At 54.1% G+C, this 13,691-nt stretch overlaps 1 protein-coding gene across 16 annotated transcripts in view; it reads left to right on the top strand.

Moving 5' to 3' along the window:
• AKNA (AT-hook transcription factor) overlaps window positions 1–13,691 on the top strand; it is a 103,376-nt gene that overhangs the window by 24,836 nt on the left and 64,849 nt on the right. For all 16 annotated transcript variants that reach the window (XR_011432631.1, XM_070251683.1, XM_070251686.1 and 13 more), the window contains 9 exons: window positions 2,221–2,377; window positions 3,107–3,261; window positions 6,079–6,138; window positions 8,093–8,220; window positions 8,720–8,927; window positions 10,473–10,627; window positions 10,720–10,905; window positions 11,994–12,240; window positions 13,258–13,364. Coding sequence is in view for 15 of the 16 variants with exons in the window: in XM_070251683.1 (XP_070107784.1) it covers window positions 2,221–2,377; window positions 3,107–3,261; window positions 6,079–6,138; window positions 8,093–8,220; window positions 8,720–8,927; window positions 10,473–10,627; window positions 10,720–10,905; window positions 11,994–12,240; window positions 13,258–13,364 (1,403 nt within the window). In the remaining variant the exon portion in view is untranslated. The remainder of the gene's footprint in view (window positions 1–2,220; window positions 2,378–3,106; window positions 3,262–6,078; window positions 6,139–8,092; window positions 8,221–8,719; window positions 8,928–10,472; window positions 10,628–10,719; window positions 10,906–11,993; window positions 12,241–13,257; window positions 13,365–13,691) is intronic.

Genomic DNA, 13,691 nt, shown 5'->3' with positions numbered 1-13,691 from the left:
GCCAAGCCACGTGGGCCATTGTCTCTTTCTTTGGAGTAGGTTTTTCTGCCATAGCCGGGACGTGAAGAGCAGCTTAAGCAGGGTGAGGCTGCCTGCCCGGGCATTAGGGAGCTGCCCCCACCAGGCCCACCCTCCACAGCCCACTCCTGACCTTGGGGCAGCCGGGGCAGCAAGATAAGCTACCTGACGTCATGAGGAGCGGGGGGGCACTGAGGCACCACAGGGGCTAGATTTTCCAGGGACCTGCCTCTGTGATCACCGCATAAATGATGATGGTGGTGATGGTGGTGATGGTGATGATGGTGACGGTGATGATGGTGGTGGTGACGATAGGATGGTGATGGTGATGATGGTGATGATGATGGGATGATGATGATGATGGTAATGGTGATGATAGTGATGATGGTGATGAAGTTGATGGTGATGATGATGGTGATGATAGTGATGATGGTGATGAAGATGATGGTGTTGATGGTGATAGGATGGTGATGGTGATGGTGGTAATGGTGATGGTGATGATGGTGATGGTGTTGATGGTGATGATAGGATGGTGATGGTGATGGTGATGGTGATAATGATGGTGATGGTGATGGTGATAGGATGGTGATGGTGATGGTGGTGATGGTGATGATGGTGATGGTGATGATGGTGATGATTATAGGATGGTGATGGTGATGGTGGTGATGGTGATGATGGGGATGATGGTGATGATGATGATGGTGATGGTGATGTTGGTGATGATGATGATGATGGGGATGGTAATGGTGGTGTTAATGTTGGAGATGGTGATGATGGCGGTGATGATGGTGATAATGATGGTGATGGTGATGGTGATGATGATAGGATGGGGATGGTGATGATGGTGATGGTGATGGTGATGATGATAGGATGGTGATGATGGTGATGGTGATGTTGGTGATGATGATGATGATGGGGATGGTAATGGTGGTGTTAATGTTGGAGATGGTGATGATGGCGGTGATGATGGTGATAATGATGGTGATGATGGTACCAGTGATGGTGATGGTGTTGATGAATATGAGGGTGGTGGCTGCTGTTTACTGAGCACTCACTTGGGGTCCAGGGAGGTTAGGTAAGTCAGCTGCTCTAGGACTCTAAGGTGGGCAGTGGAAGAACCGGGACGTGAAGCCAGGCTCCGCAGAGCTCACACACTAAGCCAGGGATCAGTGAACTTTCTCTGCAGAGGACCAGATAATGAATATTGTCAGCCTTGTGGGCCACACAGTCTCTGTGGTAACAACTCACCTCTGCACATCAGCAGCCCTGGACGATACGTGAACGACGAGCGTGGCTGTGTCCGTTAACCCTTACTCACCCAAACAGGCTGCAGGCTGCCGGCTCCTGCTCTAAACCGCCGTCCCGCACCTGGGGCTCCTCCAGTCCTGAGCTTCAGATGGTCTTCCTTGGCCGTCTGCCTGCTTCCAGACTTCTCTCTCACACACTGGGCTGTCTACCACGTGAAACCCATCCTCAAGTGATGGAGACCTGCTCCAACTGAGAGATTAGTTCATTCACTGGTTGGTTTACTCATCCAATCCAGCCATTCATTGCTGTCGTTATCACTATAATAATGATTACTGGAAATGTTCTTTTTTCTTTTTTCCCCTTCTTCTTCTCTCCAAAGCCCCCCAGTACATAGTTGTATATTCTAGCTGCGAGTGCTTCTGGTTGTGCTCTGTGGGACCCCACCTCAGCATGGCCTGATGAGTGGTGCCATGTCCGCGCCCAGGATCCAAACGAGTGAAACCCTGGGCCGCTGAAGTGGAGCGCGTGAACTTAAACACTCGGCCACGGGGCCGGCCCTGTACCATACAAATATTATTAATAAAATTATTAATATAGAACGCCATAGACTTTGGGGTCAAAGCGGGGTTACAATCCCAGCACAGAGATTTATCAGCTGGAGATTTTAAGTCAGTGGTTTAACCTCTCTGAGTCTCAGTTCTCTCTTCTGTAAGGTGGGGATGATGGTCCCTGCCCTGCCTCCCTTTCGGGCCTGCCATAAAGAGAATGAAAGGCCATGTAAGCTCTTCATGCAGTGTTTGGCCCCCACCAAAGGGCTCCACTAAAAGGTAGCATTTATTGTTACAAAACATGTTTGTTGAGTGCCTGAGTGATGGTGTGAATGAAGGTAGGGCCTTTTGGGTGGGTTTGCCCCAACCCTGACTTGGCCCTGCCTGTACCTCCCCTCCCTGCCAGGTGAACTTGTACTCGGACCCGCCCCAGCCCAGCCACAGCATCCACATGGGGACAATGCCCCAGGGGACCAAGGTCCTGGCCTTCACCATCCCACAGCCGCACTCTGTGGAGCGGAGGCTGGGCCCCACCGAGGCCCTGCCAGCCGCTGAGGCCTCAGGTGAGTCTGGGGGACGAGATGTGGCTGGAGGGTGTCTTCTGCCTGTGATTCTGCTCTGGGGGCACCTGGTTCACCTTGGGGATGGGACTGGCTTCATGCCAGGGGAGGGAGGGAGGCGAGGCCCCACTCTGGGCCGTTTGACTTGAAGAAGCCAAAAGGAGGTGTGGGCAGTGTCCCGCTTTGAGCCAGAACAGCCAGGTGAAGCCCACACTCTGTCACTTAGCCGCTGGGTGATCTTGAGCAAGTTGCATAACATGGAGCATTGTCACTGTGGAGCGACTTTAGGGCCCTGCTCCCACCTTTGCCATGTGCCATCCCCGTTACTCCCTGCCTCAACCTGGGGGAGTGCGCACTGGTGTCACCCCACTGACGGCTGAGACCAACGCTCGGAGAGGGGAGGACATCCTGCAGGTCACATTGCTACAAGGGGGCAGGGCGGGATTTGAACCCGCACCTTTCTGAGTTAGAGCCCACACCATTGACCTGGAGCCCGGAGGCCTGGCTTAGCTCCAGCTGCATGATCAGGGCAGATGCGGCCCTTGTTCTCTCCTGTAAATGGAGACAGTACTGCCCAGCCACTTCCTCGCGCCTATGTGAAGATGGCGTGATCGCGAGATGACCGAGCTGTCACTTGATGATGGAGGGGGTGACGGTTTGAGGTGGAGCATCCATCTCTCAGCCCAGGAGGGACTCTTCTTGGCCCCAACTGTCAGTGGTTGTGTATTCCAGAGTGGCCATCAGCTCGAGGAGACCTGAGCCGCCCCTCTGCCACCAGCTCGAGCACCCCAGGCTGTCTTCTGGAAAACCTGGGCATCGCCCAAGACCAGCCCTCCGCGGAGCCGACCGAGGCACTGGCTTCTCAGGCCAGGTGGTTCCTGGCCAAGGTGAGCGGAGCCCCAGCTTTGCCCGTCTGAGACATAGCTCACGGGAGAAAGCAGAGCCTCTGCGGGGTGGTGGAGGGGCCCACTTGTCACTCCCCAGCCAGGGTTAACCTGGCATCTCGAGAACGTGAGCATTCCTCCTGGGTTTTGGGACCACACGAGTCCAGCCTCCTCCTCGTCCCCCAGTGCTGGGCTGAACTCCTTTCTTTGGCATGTCTCTCATCTACTCTCTCCGGTTGTGCTTGAAAGTGTGTCTGCTTTGCCCCCGGGGGGACCCTTAGTGCTGTCAGGGTTCTACAAGGATGACAGAAGCTCCACGCTGCCTTTTCCCCTTCAGAATAAATTGCCCGCTTCTTAGTTCATTTCATTACAGAAATCAATTCTCAGCCACCTCTCAAGGGGCCTATATATTTTCATCAAACCGTCCAAACAACTGAATGGTTTGCGGGTCTGTTTATAACTATACCCTTGGCCTTATTCCAAAAGTGCCTTAAAGCAGCTTAGAAAATACATGCATTATAACCACATTCTGAAAACGGAAGTGAGGAACTGGGGCAAAGGGGAAGTAAAAGTAGAAAAAAAATAAAATGAATGTAGGGCGAAGCGAGTAAACAGAATGTTCCGTTGGACCCTGAGCACTTTCCTAGATTCACATTTGGCTTTGAACTTCCCAGTTGGCAAGGCAAAAAGGGAAATGCCATAGTTACAGACATCGCTGTGTCCATTGAACCAATTCCTTCAGGGAAACGCAGCCATTCTTTTCTTTTTTTCTTTTGGTAACAGCTTTGTTGAGATATAATTTACATCCTGAACAGTGCACTCATTTAAAGTGGATACTTCGGTGGGTTTGCGTTTATTCAGAGTCGTGCAGCCATCACCACAATCAGTTTAAGAACATTTCCATCATGCGGATAGAAACGCCACATCCGATAAGCAGTCGCTCTCCATCCCTTTCCCCAGCCCCTGGCAGCTGCTCCGCTACGTTCTGCCTCTACAGTTTGCCTGTTCTGGACATTTCATATAAATGGATTCATAGAACATGTGGCCTTTTGTGTCTGGCTTCTTTCACTTAGCATAATGTTTTCAAGGCTCATCCCTGTTGTAGCAGAATGAGCAAGCACTTTATTCCTTTTTGCCACCACCATTCTGTGTTCTGTAACTGGACAGACGTTTCTCCCGTGTCCTGTGTGTTGCAGAGTAAAGCAAAGCCAAGGTCATCGCGATGAGCAGGAGCTGGGGCCCCACTTGACCCCTAATGATCCAGAGCTGCACTGTCCACTACAGGAGTCACTGGTCACACATGGCTCCTGAGTCCTGGACGTGTGGCCAGTGCAAATTGAGATGTGCTGTCAGTCACACACACGCACACCGGATTTCAGACTTAGTGCAACAAAAAGAGTGTAAGAGCTCCTTAATGAGTTTTTCTATTGATTACATGTTGAAATAATATTTTAGGTTTATAAAATTATTATTAAAATTAATTTACCTATTTCTTTCTTCATTTTTAATATGGCTACTAGAAAATTTTAAATTACATATGTAGCTGACATTACATTTCTATTTTATGTTATATAAATTATATAGTATATTATAATATATTATATACATTTTTATATTATATTTCAGCTCTCATCTACAGCTTTCCTAGAAATGATTCTCAAGTCATCCTTTGCTATTTTTCCTAATTAAAAATTTTGGGGGACCCTGGCCTGGTGGCATAGCCATTAAGTTCGAGCACTGTGTTTCACTGTCCCCGGGTTTGCCAGTTTGGATCCCAGGCACAAACCTACGCACCGCTTGTCAAGCCATGCTGTGGTAGCCATCTCACATATAAAGTAGAGGAAGATGGGCATGGATGTTAGCTCAGGGCCAGTCTTCCTCAGCAAAAAGAGGAGGATTGGCAGCAGATGTTAGCTCAGGGCCAATCTTCCTCAAAAAAAAAACAAAAGCCAGGAAATTCTTCTTTGTAAGGGTAATGGATGCACACAGTAAAGGCCCTCACATGGTACAAAGGGGATATTCAGTGAAAATGTTTTCTCCCTCCATTGCCCTTCTGTTCCGTGCAAAAATGTTCCACACACACACATGCTTTTATCGAAATGGCCACATAAGTATATGTATTATCCTGTACCTTGACTTTTTTAATGTCCCAAATTTGAATGTTTGTTTCTGAGTAGGCAGTGAATTCACTTCGTTCAAAGTTCAAAGGATTCATGGAGTAGAAAACCTCCCTCCCACTGCTGTCCCCCCACCACCCAGTTCTCCTCCCCAGAAGCAATTAATGTTTCACTTTCTTGCCTTCTTCTAGAGACGATTTCTAGTACATAAGCAAGTGTATTTACATGTGTCTGTAGATTTCATACAGACGGTAGTGAACTGTAAACGCTGTCCTGTACCCTGATTCGATGCTGGAAAGTAGGTCTCAGAGGCATTGATACATCAGGACATCCCCATGTGCCCTCCTCTTCTTGATGGCTGTGTACTATTCCACGGAGAGGCATTTCGAGTTTTTCCTGTCGCCCGCTGACCGTGCCGCCGTAAATTTCCTGCCTCCGAGGTCTTCCTTCCTGCACATGAGTGAGCGTGCTTTGCTGTCGATAAATTCCTGGAGGTTCCACTTCCGTTTTTCCTAAGGTGGCCGTGCCCGACGCCCACCCGTCGTGGAGTCATGGAGTCGCTGTCAGTGGTGGACCCACCTCCTGAGGCGGGACCCAGCTCCTCACGCCAAAGTGTGAATGTGGCTGCGTGCGGGAGTCAGCGGGGCTCCTCCTCCAGCGTCTGGATTCATGGAGTGTGTTTCCCCCCTGTCCCCATGTCCAGGTGGAGTCCTTCATGGCCCTGATGCAGACAGGACGGCTGACGCCCCGGGACCAGCTCAAGGTACGGCCACTCAGGAGACGCCCTGGGAGCCGCAGACAGCTGCTCCGTCTCCCATGGCAGAGTCTCTGGAGCCTCGTTTGCCACAAGGCTGGCCAGGGAATCCCAGACACAGTGTCTCCTTCTAGAACAAACAGCCCCGCTGAGCTTTCCGTGATAGTGATTGTTGTTGACCAGTCGTTCCCACTTGTGAAGCATGTGCTGGCAGGCCAGGCACTGCGGTACATTATTGCCTTTTACCAGCATCAAAACCCAGGGGGCAGTTACAATCATTGCCCCCATTTAACTGGGATGGACCTGAAGCCCAGAGAGGTGACTCAGAGGCCACAGGGCTGGTAGGCAGCAGAGCTCAGACCCAGGTCCGTCTGAATCCCAAGTCCAGGGGCGTCCTCGCTGCCCTGCACAGTGTCCCCCTGAGTATCCTGCCTCTCAGTGACCAGAAAAAGGCCTTTTCTTTTTTTAAGATTTTTGTATTATAAAAGTAATTGCCCAAAATTTGAAAACCAGAGGGAAAAGGGAAGAGGAGACCCCTAATCTATTATTGGCCTGTTTCCTTTTGGACTTTCGTATTTCTGGATAACTATGATCAGATGTAAAATTCAGGTTTCTAGTGCATCAGCCAGGGTCCCAGGAGGGAACAGACGATGCTCTCGAAGCTGAGAGTGGGGGTCATTGAGGGGCTGTGAGCAGGGCTGTGGGCAGCATGAGGGGGCCCGACAGGACCAGGGAAGCCCGGGGACTCGCACCTGCCTTAACTGTCCCTCCCAGGTGTCTCTCCTCCCACCCCAGACCTTTTATGGATGCTTCCCGCTGCACAGACCCCACGGGAAGCCGGTGGGCCGGGAGCCCAGTGATGCTGGAGGCACAGAGCAGGGTGGGGACAGGAGCTGAGGGAGGGCTCGGAGGGGCCAGGGCATCGCTCTTGGTTTGTAAAATATATTATGATTTTTTTACTATCTTAATATATAGATGTCACCTACATCTTCTAGTACAAAATGTGTGCTCCGTATTATGTTATCTCATCGAGCGGGTGATCAAGGGCCTTGAAAATCAAAGCCATCCTTCTCCGTCCCCTTTATCCTGGTTCCCCCACATCCAGGGAGGTTGGGAGCTCTTGGAAGAGCAAGCTTGACTGGGGACCAGACTCTAGTTATCCTTGGCCTCAGCCTGAGCATCAGATGAGTGAGCTGGGGATGGCTTTAAGCCAGGGATAACGGTCCTGCCTCTGGTAGTTTAAGCTGTGTATTAGCTGTCCTTACGTTTACTCTGGGGACCTGGTGTAATTGTTAGGACCATGATCTCTGGAGCCAGAGGACCTGGGTTCCAGTCCTGGCTCTACAACTTACTGTGTGACCCTCACCAACTTAAATAACCTCTCTGTGCCTTAGTTTCTTCCTCCTTAAATGAAGATGATAAACTACTGCTCTCATTAAGATTATGTTGAAGATTGAATGAATAATGCAAAGTGCGTTAGCGCAGAGCCTCCAGGCTCAATGGTGATAATGATGTCACGGATCGTGGTAGTCTATAAGGATTGGGGGAAAGAGTGACTAATGTTCCAAAATCCACAGTTCTGAGAATCGAGAATGAGGATCCATGGTCTCTCCACTACTCGGTCCTTATGGGGACATGGTGATAGCATATTTGACATTACGACCATCATGGGACATCAGGGTTCTTGGAGGTCTACCCAGGAAAAATGGGTCCCCTCTGGAGCCGGGGCCAAGACTCTAAGCCGTGCCGCTGCCGTGCTAGTCTGATGGCGGAGAGCTTGCCCAGGGCCGCCAGGCTCCAGAGGGTCCTGACCCCAGCCTGCCGGGGACTCGGTGGCCAGGAGGCCACCACAGACCCAGGGTGAGCCCCGTGGCCCCCCATGAGCTGTCCCGTGGGCTGCGTCTGCAGGGACCGAGCCCACGGGGCCGGGCACTCAGCTCTGCCTGGTCTGGTCCGGTTTCAGGGCTTCCAGCGGCTGAAGGCTGCCCACGCAGCCCTGGAGGAGGAGTACCTGAGGGCCTGCAGGGGGCAGCCCCTGGCCCAGCAGCCCACCGGCTCCGAGGGGACGCCTGGGAAGTTCGACCCTGGCAGGTGCGTGCTGGGGAGGGAGGCCCGGGAGGCCAGATGGGGCGGGCCCGGGTTCCCTCGGTCACCAGAGGCACACCCCATCCTCATAATTCAGACACTGGGGCAACAGGAAGAAATCCTATCCCAGTTAGCAACATACCAAATGGGGGGATGCTGGAAAGCTGAGATTTGTCACCTTTTGGACTCACTGCAATGAGAAGTGACCTGGGAGATAAGAGCTGAAACCTCTCATTAGAGAATGGGGAAACTGAGGCCGGAAGGGGGAGGGATTTACTCAAGGTCCCACAGCCTGTTGGTGGCAGAGAGGGGCTCAGACTGAGGCCCCCTCATTCCTAGTGAGTCCACTTTCATCTTGTTTATTTCGAGTTCTCCGCAGACTCTGAATGATCACATTAAGTGGACCCTCCGTGGGCATCCTCTGGGACCTCTGCTCTGAAGGCCCCCAGACCTGCCCGATGGGGCTGCCGTCCAGCCTCCCACTGCTGATGTCTCCCCCTTCCAGGGAGCTGGAGGCAGAGATATTCCAGCTGGGGATTCGCCTGGAAGAGCTGAAGGACCATGTGGAGCAGAACCAGCAGGAGCCGGAGCAAACCGGGTCGGACTCAGCTCTGGACAGCCCCCCAGCCACGCCCTCCCCCCACCAGCCGACCGGCCTGCCCTCTCCTTCCGGACAAGCCCCCGAGCTGGCCACCCAGATCCTCTGCCCTGAGGTACCTCTTTGCCCAACCATATTGGACTGTTTCTTCATTCCTTCTTTTCTTCGTGAATTGGGCTTCTTCCCTACCTCTTTATGAAGTATGAGCCATATGCCAGGACCCATGACACATGGTGGGATCTCAGTGGGAAACAAACAAACAAAATAGGTGGCCTCTACCCTCTTGGGGTTTTCTGTCTAGTTGAACTAGTTCCACACCGTTATTTAACTATAATTTTGATTAGTGCTCTGAGGGAGAATCGTGGGGTTCTGTGAGAGGAGGTAATAGGGTAACATAACTGAGTTTAGGGGGTCAGAGAAACTTTCCTTAAGGAAGTAATGTTGAAAGGAGATCTGAGGGTGAGTAGGAATTAGTAGGTGCAGAAGAGGAAGTCATTCAGCATAGAAAACAGCCTGTGCAAAGGCCCTGTGGTTGGAGTATGGAAAGTGAGGGGGCAGTTGTCTGAGAGATGCGGCTGGAGAAGCAGGTAGGGGCTCCATGAAGTAGGGGCTTGTGGGTCACATCAAGGGCTTGGTCTTAAACGCTACTGGGTTTTTGTGCAGAGGACAAGGTGAGAAGATTTGCAGGTGGGCCCATCAGAGGTGGGGAGGTGGCGGGCAGGTAGAGAGATGCACGTGGACTTGGGGGAGGTTTAGAAGGCACATTTGACTGGACTTGGAGTGGTGGTGACATGGGAGGGAGCCCAGGCTGACCTCCAGGCTTGGGGCTTGTGGTACTGGGTGGATCTGGGGACTGTTCACAAAGGTGACAGGGCCGTGCCTGGAAGGGGCCTTATGGAGTCCTTTCAGCCCCCGTCACAACCCGTGAGAGGCCATCACTGTGTTGCAGTTGAGCAACCTGAGCGTAGAGGGGGAGGCTGCCTTGTTGCTGGCGCTCCTTGCTGCCTTTGCTGCCAAGACTTGTCGGCTGGGGATGGAGCAGGAGAGGCGGGGGGCTGCTGGAGGCTGGGCGCTGGTCGCATGTCCACGATGCTGAGGTCTCAGTGCCCGGGATGTGGGGGAAATTCTCTCGCTGCACTCTGCCCCAGAGGGTAGGAAAATGACCAGGCGCTGTCTCAGGCACTAACGGGTGAAAACCCATGCACATCGTCCTGAGGGGCTCCATGCTCCCGCCGTGAAGGCGTTTTGGGGGGTGGGGTGTCCATACTGGAATGGAGCCGGGTCAGGAGAGGTGCTTCTGACAGGAACTCGGGGTCCACATCTCAGCCCTGCCTCTTGCTTTGTGACTTTGGGTGAATCATCGGAGCCTCAGTGGCGTGTCTGTAAAATGGGTTGCAGTAACCGTCTATACCGGCGGGGTCGTGCTGAGTGGTGTCTGGCAGTCCTGGGCACAGAGTCGGTACTCAGTTCACGGCAGCCAGTGTTGAAGGTCACGTGGTCCGGTCCCCACGTTCTGCACACACATAAGGGCGGTGGGGTTGGTGGGTCTAACCTGTTTCTTCCACTTCAGCACCGGCGTGACCCTGGCCTGAGGTAGGTCCTTAGAAAGTGGCGTTTAGGTGTCTGCTGAATCTCTGCCCCTCTGTGTCTCTGGCCCCAGCCTGACGCCCCCAGCGTCGGTCCCTGCCCGTTGCACGTGAACGTGGAGCTGAGCGCGGCCAGCAGTGAGGTGGGGGACACGCCACTGGGCCTCCCGGCCCCACTCAGGCCCACGGAGCTGCTGATGGAGCAGGATTTCCACGGCCTCCTGGAGCGGTGAGTGCCCGCCAGGAGGGAGGCCGGGGCGTCTGGCCCGGGGGCTGAGCCTGCTGCGCAGAAGTCACACTCCTCTGTGCGTTCTTCTGCAGGTACCTCAGCGTGAAGTCCCTCCCAGAGGCCCTGAGGACGGAGGAGGAGGAGGCGGAGGCGGAGGGTCAGGGCCACACCCAGGAAGTTGACGGCCTGGCTCCCCCTCCAGGGAAGGCAGAGGCCACCAGGCTCCCCACAAGGGCGCTCCCGGCGCAGGCCGAGAGAAGTCACGGGGCCCCGCTCGAGTATGTCGGCAGCCTCCCCACTTATCCCACACCAACCCGGCGACCGCAGGGCACGGATGGCGACTGTCATAGTGCGCCAGCCACCCCTTTACCGTTTAGAAATGGCTTTCCTGACCCGTAGCTCAGTGTCTCCCCAAAATGTGGAACTTATGCCACTGATAGCCCTTGACATGATTTGGGTGACGTGAGACCTTCGATGTGACAGACGTGGCATTAAATAACATTATTCTCCTTTTCCGTCTCAGACCTTCCAACTCTGTCAAGGAGAAGGTCTCAGTTAGGGCTAGTATGTCTTCAAGACCTCTCTTGATCTTCCTTTAAAAAGAGAGAGAGAGAGGGGCTGGCCTGGGGGTGAAGCGGTTAAGTTCGCATGTTCCACTTCCGTGGCCCAGGGTTCGCCGGTTCGGATCCCAGGTGCGGACGTGGCAAGCCATGCTGTGGTAGGCATCCCACATATAAAGTAGAGGAAGATGGGCACGGATGTTAGCTCAGGGCCAGTCTTCCTCAGCAAAAAGAGGAGGATTGGTGGCAGATGTTAGCTCAGGGCTAATCTTCCTCAAAAAAAAAAAAGAGAGAGAGAGAGAGAATAAGCGAGCGGACTCAGGCCCAGAGGCTTAACAGGCAACAGGATCTATCTAGAATATAGTAATATTGTTTTCGTGTTTTCTGTATTTATTTCCAAAGTTAGTTTCTATTTGTAGTAGGAGATACTGGTCTTCTGTTTATAATAGTGACCTGAAGTCGTCTTGAGTAGATTGAAGTTTATAGAAATGGCTGATGTAGGGAAGGTGGTATGCGCGTTCCTGGAACCTGGGAAGCAGTGCTCCAGCTCACTTGTTTCCACGCTATTTCTCCTGTGGCATGTTGGGTGGGTTTTGTTGGCATCCTCATTTTTCAGTTGAGAAATGTGAGGTTCAGAGAGGGGCGGCGCCTTGCCCAAGGTCACACAGCTAGAAGGTGGCAGAACCAGGGTGGGCCCGCAGGGGTGTCTGCCCCCAGAGCTTGCGTCCTGCACTCCCTGGCTCCCGGGACAGGGCTGCCCGGTCATGCCAGGGCTCAGGGTGGGTGTGCCTCTCCTTCCCTGCCAGAGAGACCCTGGAGCAGATGGTGTCTGGGAAGCCAGCAGGCTCGCTCACATCCATGGCTAGAGATGGGCACCCACAGGGCCTGGGCAAAGCTGAGGCGGCCTCTCCAGGCCCTAGAAGACCACCCCCCGCTCGGGACACCAAGTGCGCTGCATCCCACCAGAGCAGTCTGACCAGCCTAGAGGGAAGTGGCATCTCTGAGCGCCTTCCACAGAAGTCTCGTCACCAAGCGGGCAGGCCCCACGTGGAGGTGAGCGTCCACAGGAGGTGTGGGCTCTGAGCCTCGAGGCCATTCCCTGGATCGCCTGGCACTTTCTGCCTCAGAGCCTTGGCTCATGCCATTCCTTCTCAGAATCCCTGCCATTCAGAATGCTGCCCAGTATTCAGGGCTTGTGCCCAGTGCCACCTCTCCGCCGGAGCTCCTCGCACCCCATCCCTCTGCCAGGAGGTCTTGTTTCTCCTCTGAGAGTTCGGAGCCCATTTCCTGTTTTCTCTGAGCCCGCTCTGAGCTGGGGTGGGGGGCGTGGGCCGTCCTTGACTCCGTGCCCTGTTTGTGCCATTAGCGCAGCGATTTTGAAACTGTTGCAGGGGTCACAGATCACATGGAAATGTGACTTACACTATGGATCCTCCCCAAGGATAACGTGTATGTCTCCATGTGGACACACACGCACGCACCTGCCCATGCGTACACACCTGCCCATGCATGCGCACCTGTGGTGCTGTGACCCCCTGGTGAGGAACCTGCACCAGACCGTGAACGCCCTGAGGACAGCACCGGTGTCACTCTGTGTTCTGTGTGCCTTGCGTTAGGCCCCGTGTGTAGGAGGCGTCATGGTTGATGGGTTTTGTCTTCCCGGTTCTTCGGGCCTGGGTTTCTGCATCAGGACCACGGCGTTCCAGGCCCAGCCAGGAGGCGTGTGGAGATGCGAGTCCCGTCCCTGCACCGGGACCCCTCCCTCCTGCCCCTCTTTCTCTTCCTCAGCTCAGGAAATCGGCTCCAGGGCTTCTCCCCAGTGCGCTGGCTCCCCCTCCTCAGGGAAGCGGGACTTCTGCGGGGTCCTCTCGGGCGTGCAGTCGCTGCTGCTGACCCGGGGCTCGGGCTGGGTCCTGAGCCCGAGGACCCTCCCACCTGGGCCTGGGTGTTGGGCAACGGGCCAGCCCCCGTCTGTGAGCCTCGGAATGGGAGGCCCAGGCCAGGGCTGGAGCGATTCCCAGTGTGTCTCGGGCACATTCCTCAGACTTAAAGGGATCCTGCCTCCTTCAGGAGCCCTGGATGGCATCCCCCGAGACAGACAGTGGCTTCGTGGGCTCAGAAACCAGCAGAGTGTCGCCCCTCGCCCAGACCCCGGAGCACCGGCTGTCCCACATCAGGTATCCTGGGGACCCCCACCATTGTCCCATCAGTGTCACACACCAGGAATGGCCTGCGAACCAACGTGCCTGTGAGCCCAGAACAGGGGCGGACAGAGCGGGCATTCTCAGATCCCTTGTTTCATCCCCCAGTGAGGGCTCCCTACCCCCATCTTATTGATAGAGAGGAACTGAGGTTCAGAGAAGGAGAGTGACTTGCCAAGCGTCACTCAGCCGATTAGCGACAGACCGGGAAATAAATATTTGTTGAGCAAATGAATGAGTGAACAGTGAATGAAGGACGTCTACAGGGAGAGTGGCGTGAGATGAGCAGACACAAGGATCAAG

The sequence above is a fragment of the Equus caballus genome, chromosome 25 (assembly GCF_041296265.1).
Source record: "Equus caballus isolate H_3958 breed thoroughbred chromosome 25, TB-T2T, whole genome shotgun sequence".
Classification (NCBI taxonomy): Eukaryota; Metazoa; Chordata; class Mammalia; order Perissodactyla; family Equidae; genus Equus; species Equus caballus.
This window is presented reverse-complemented; position numbering and strand designations above follow the sequence as displayed.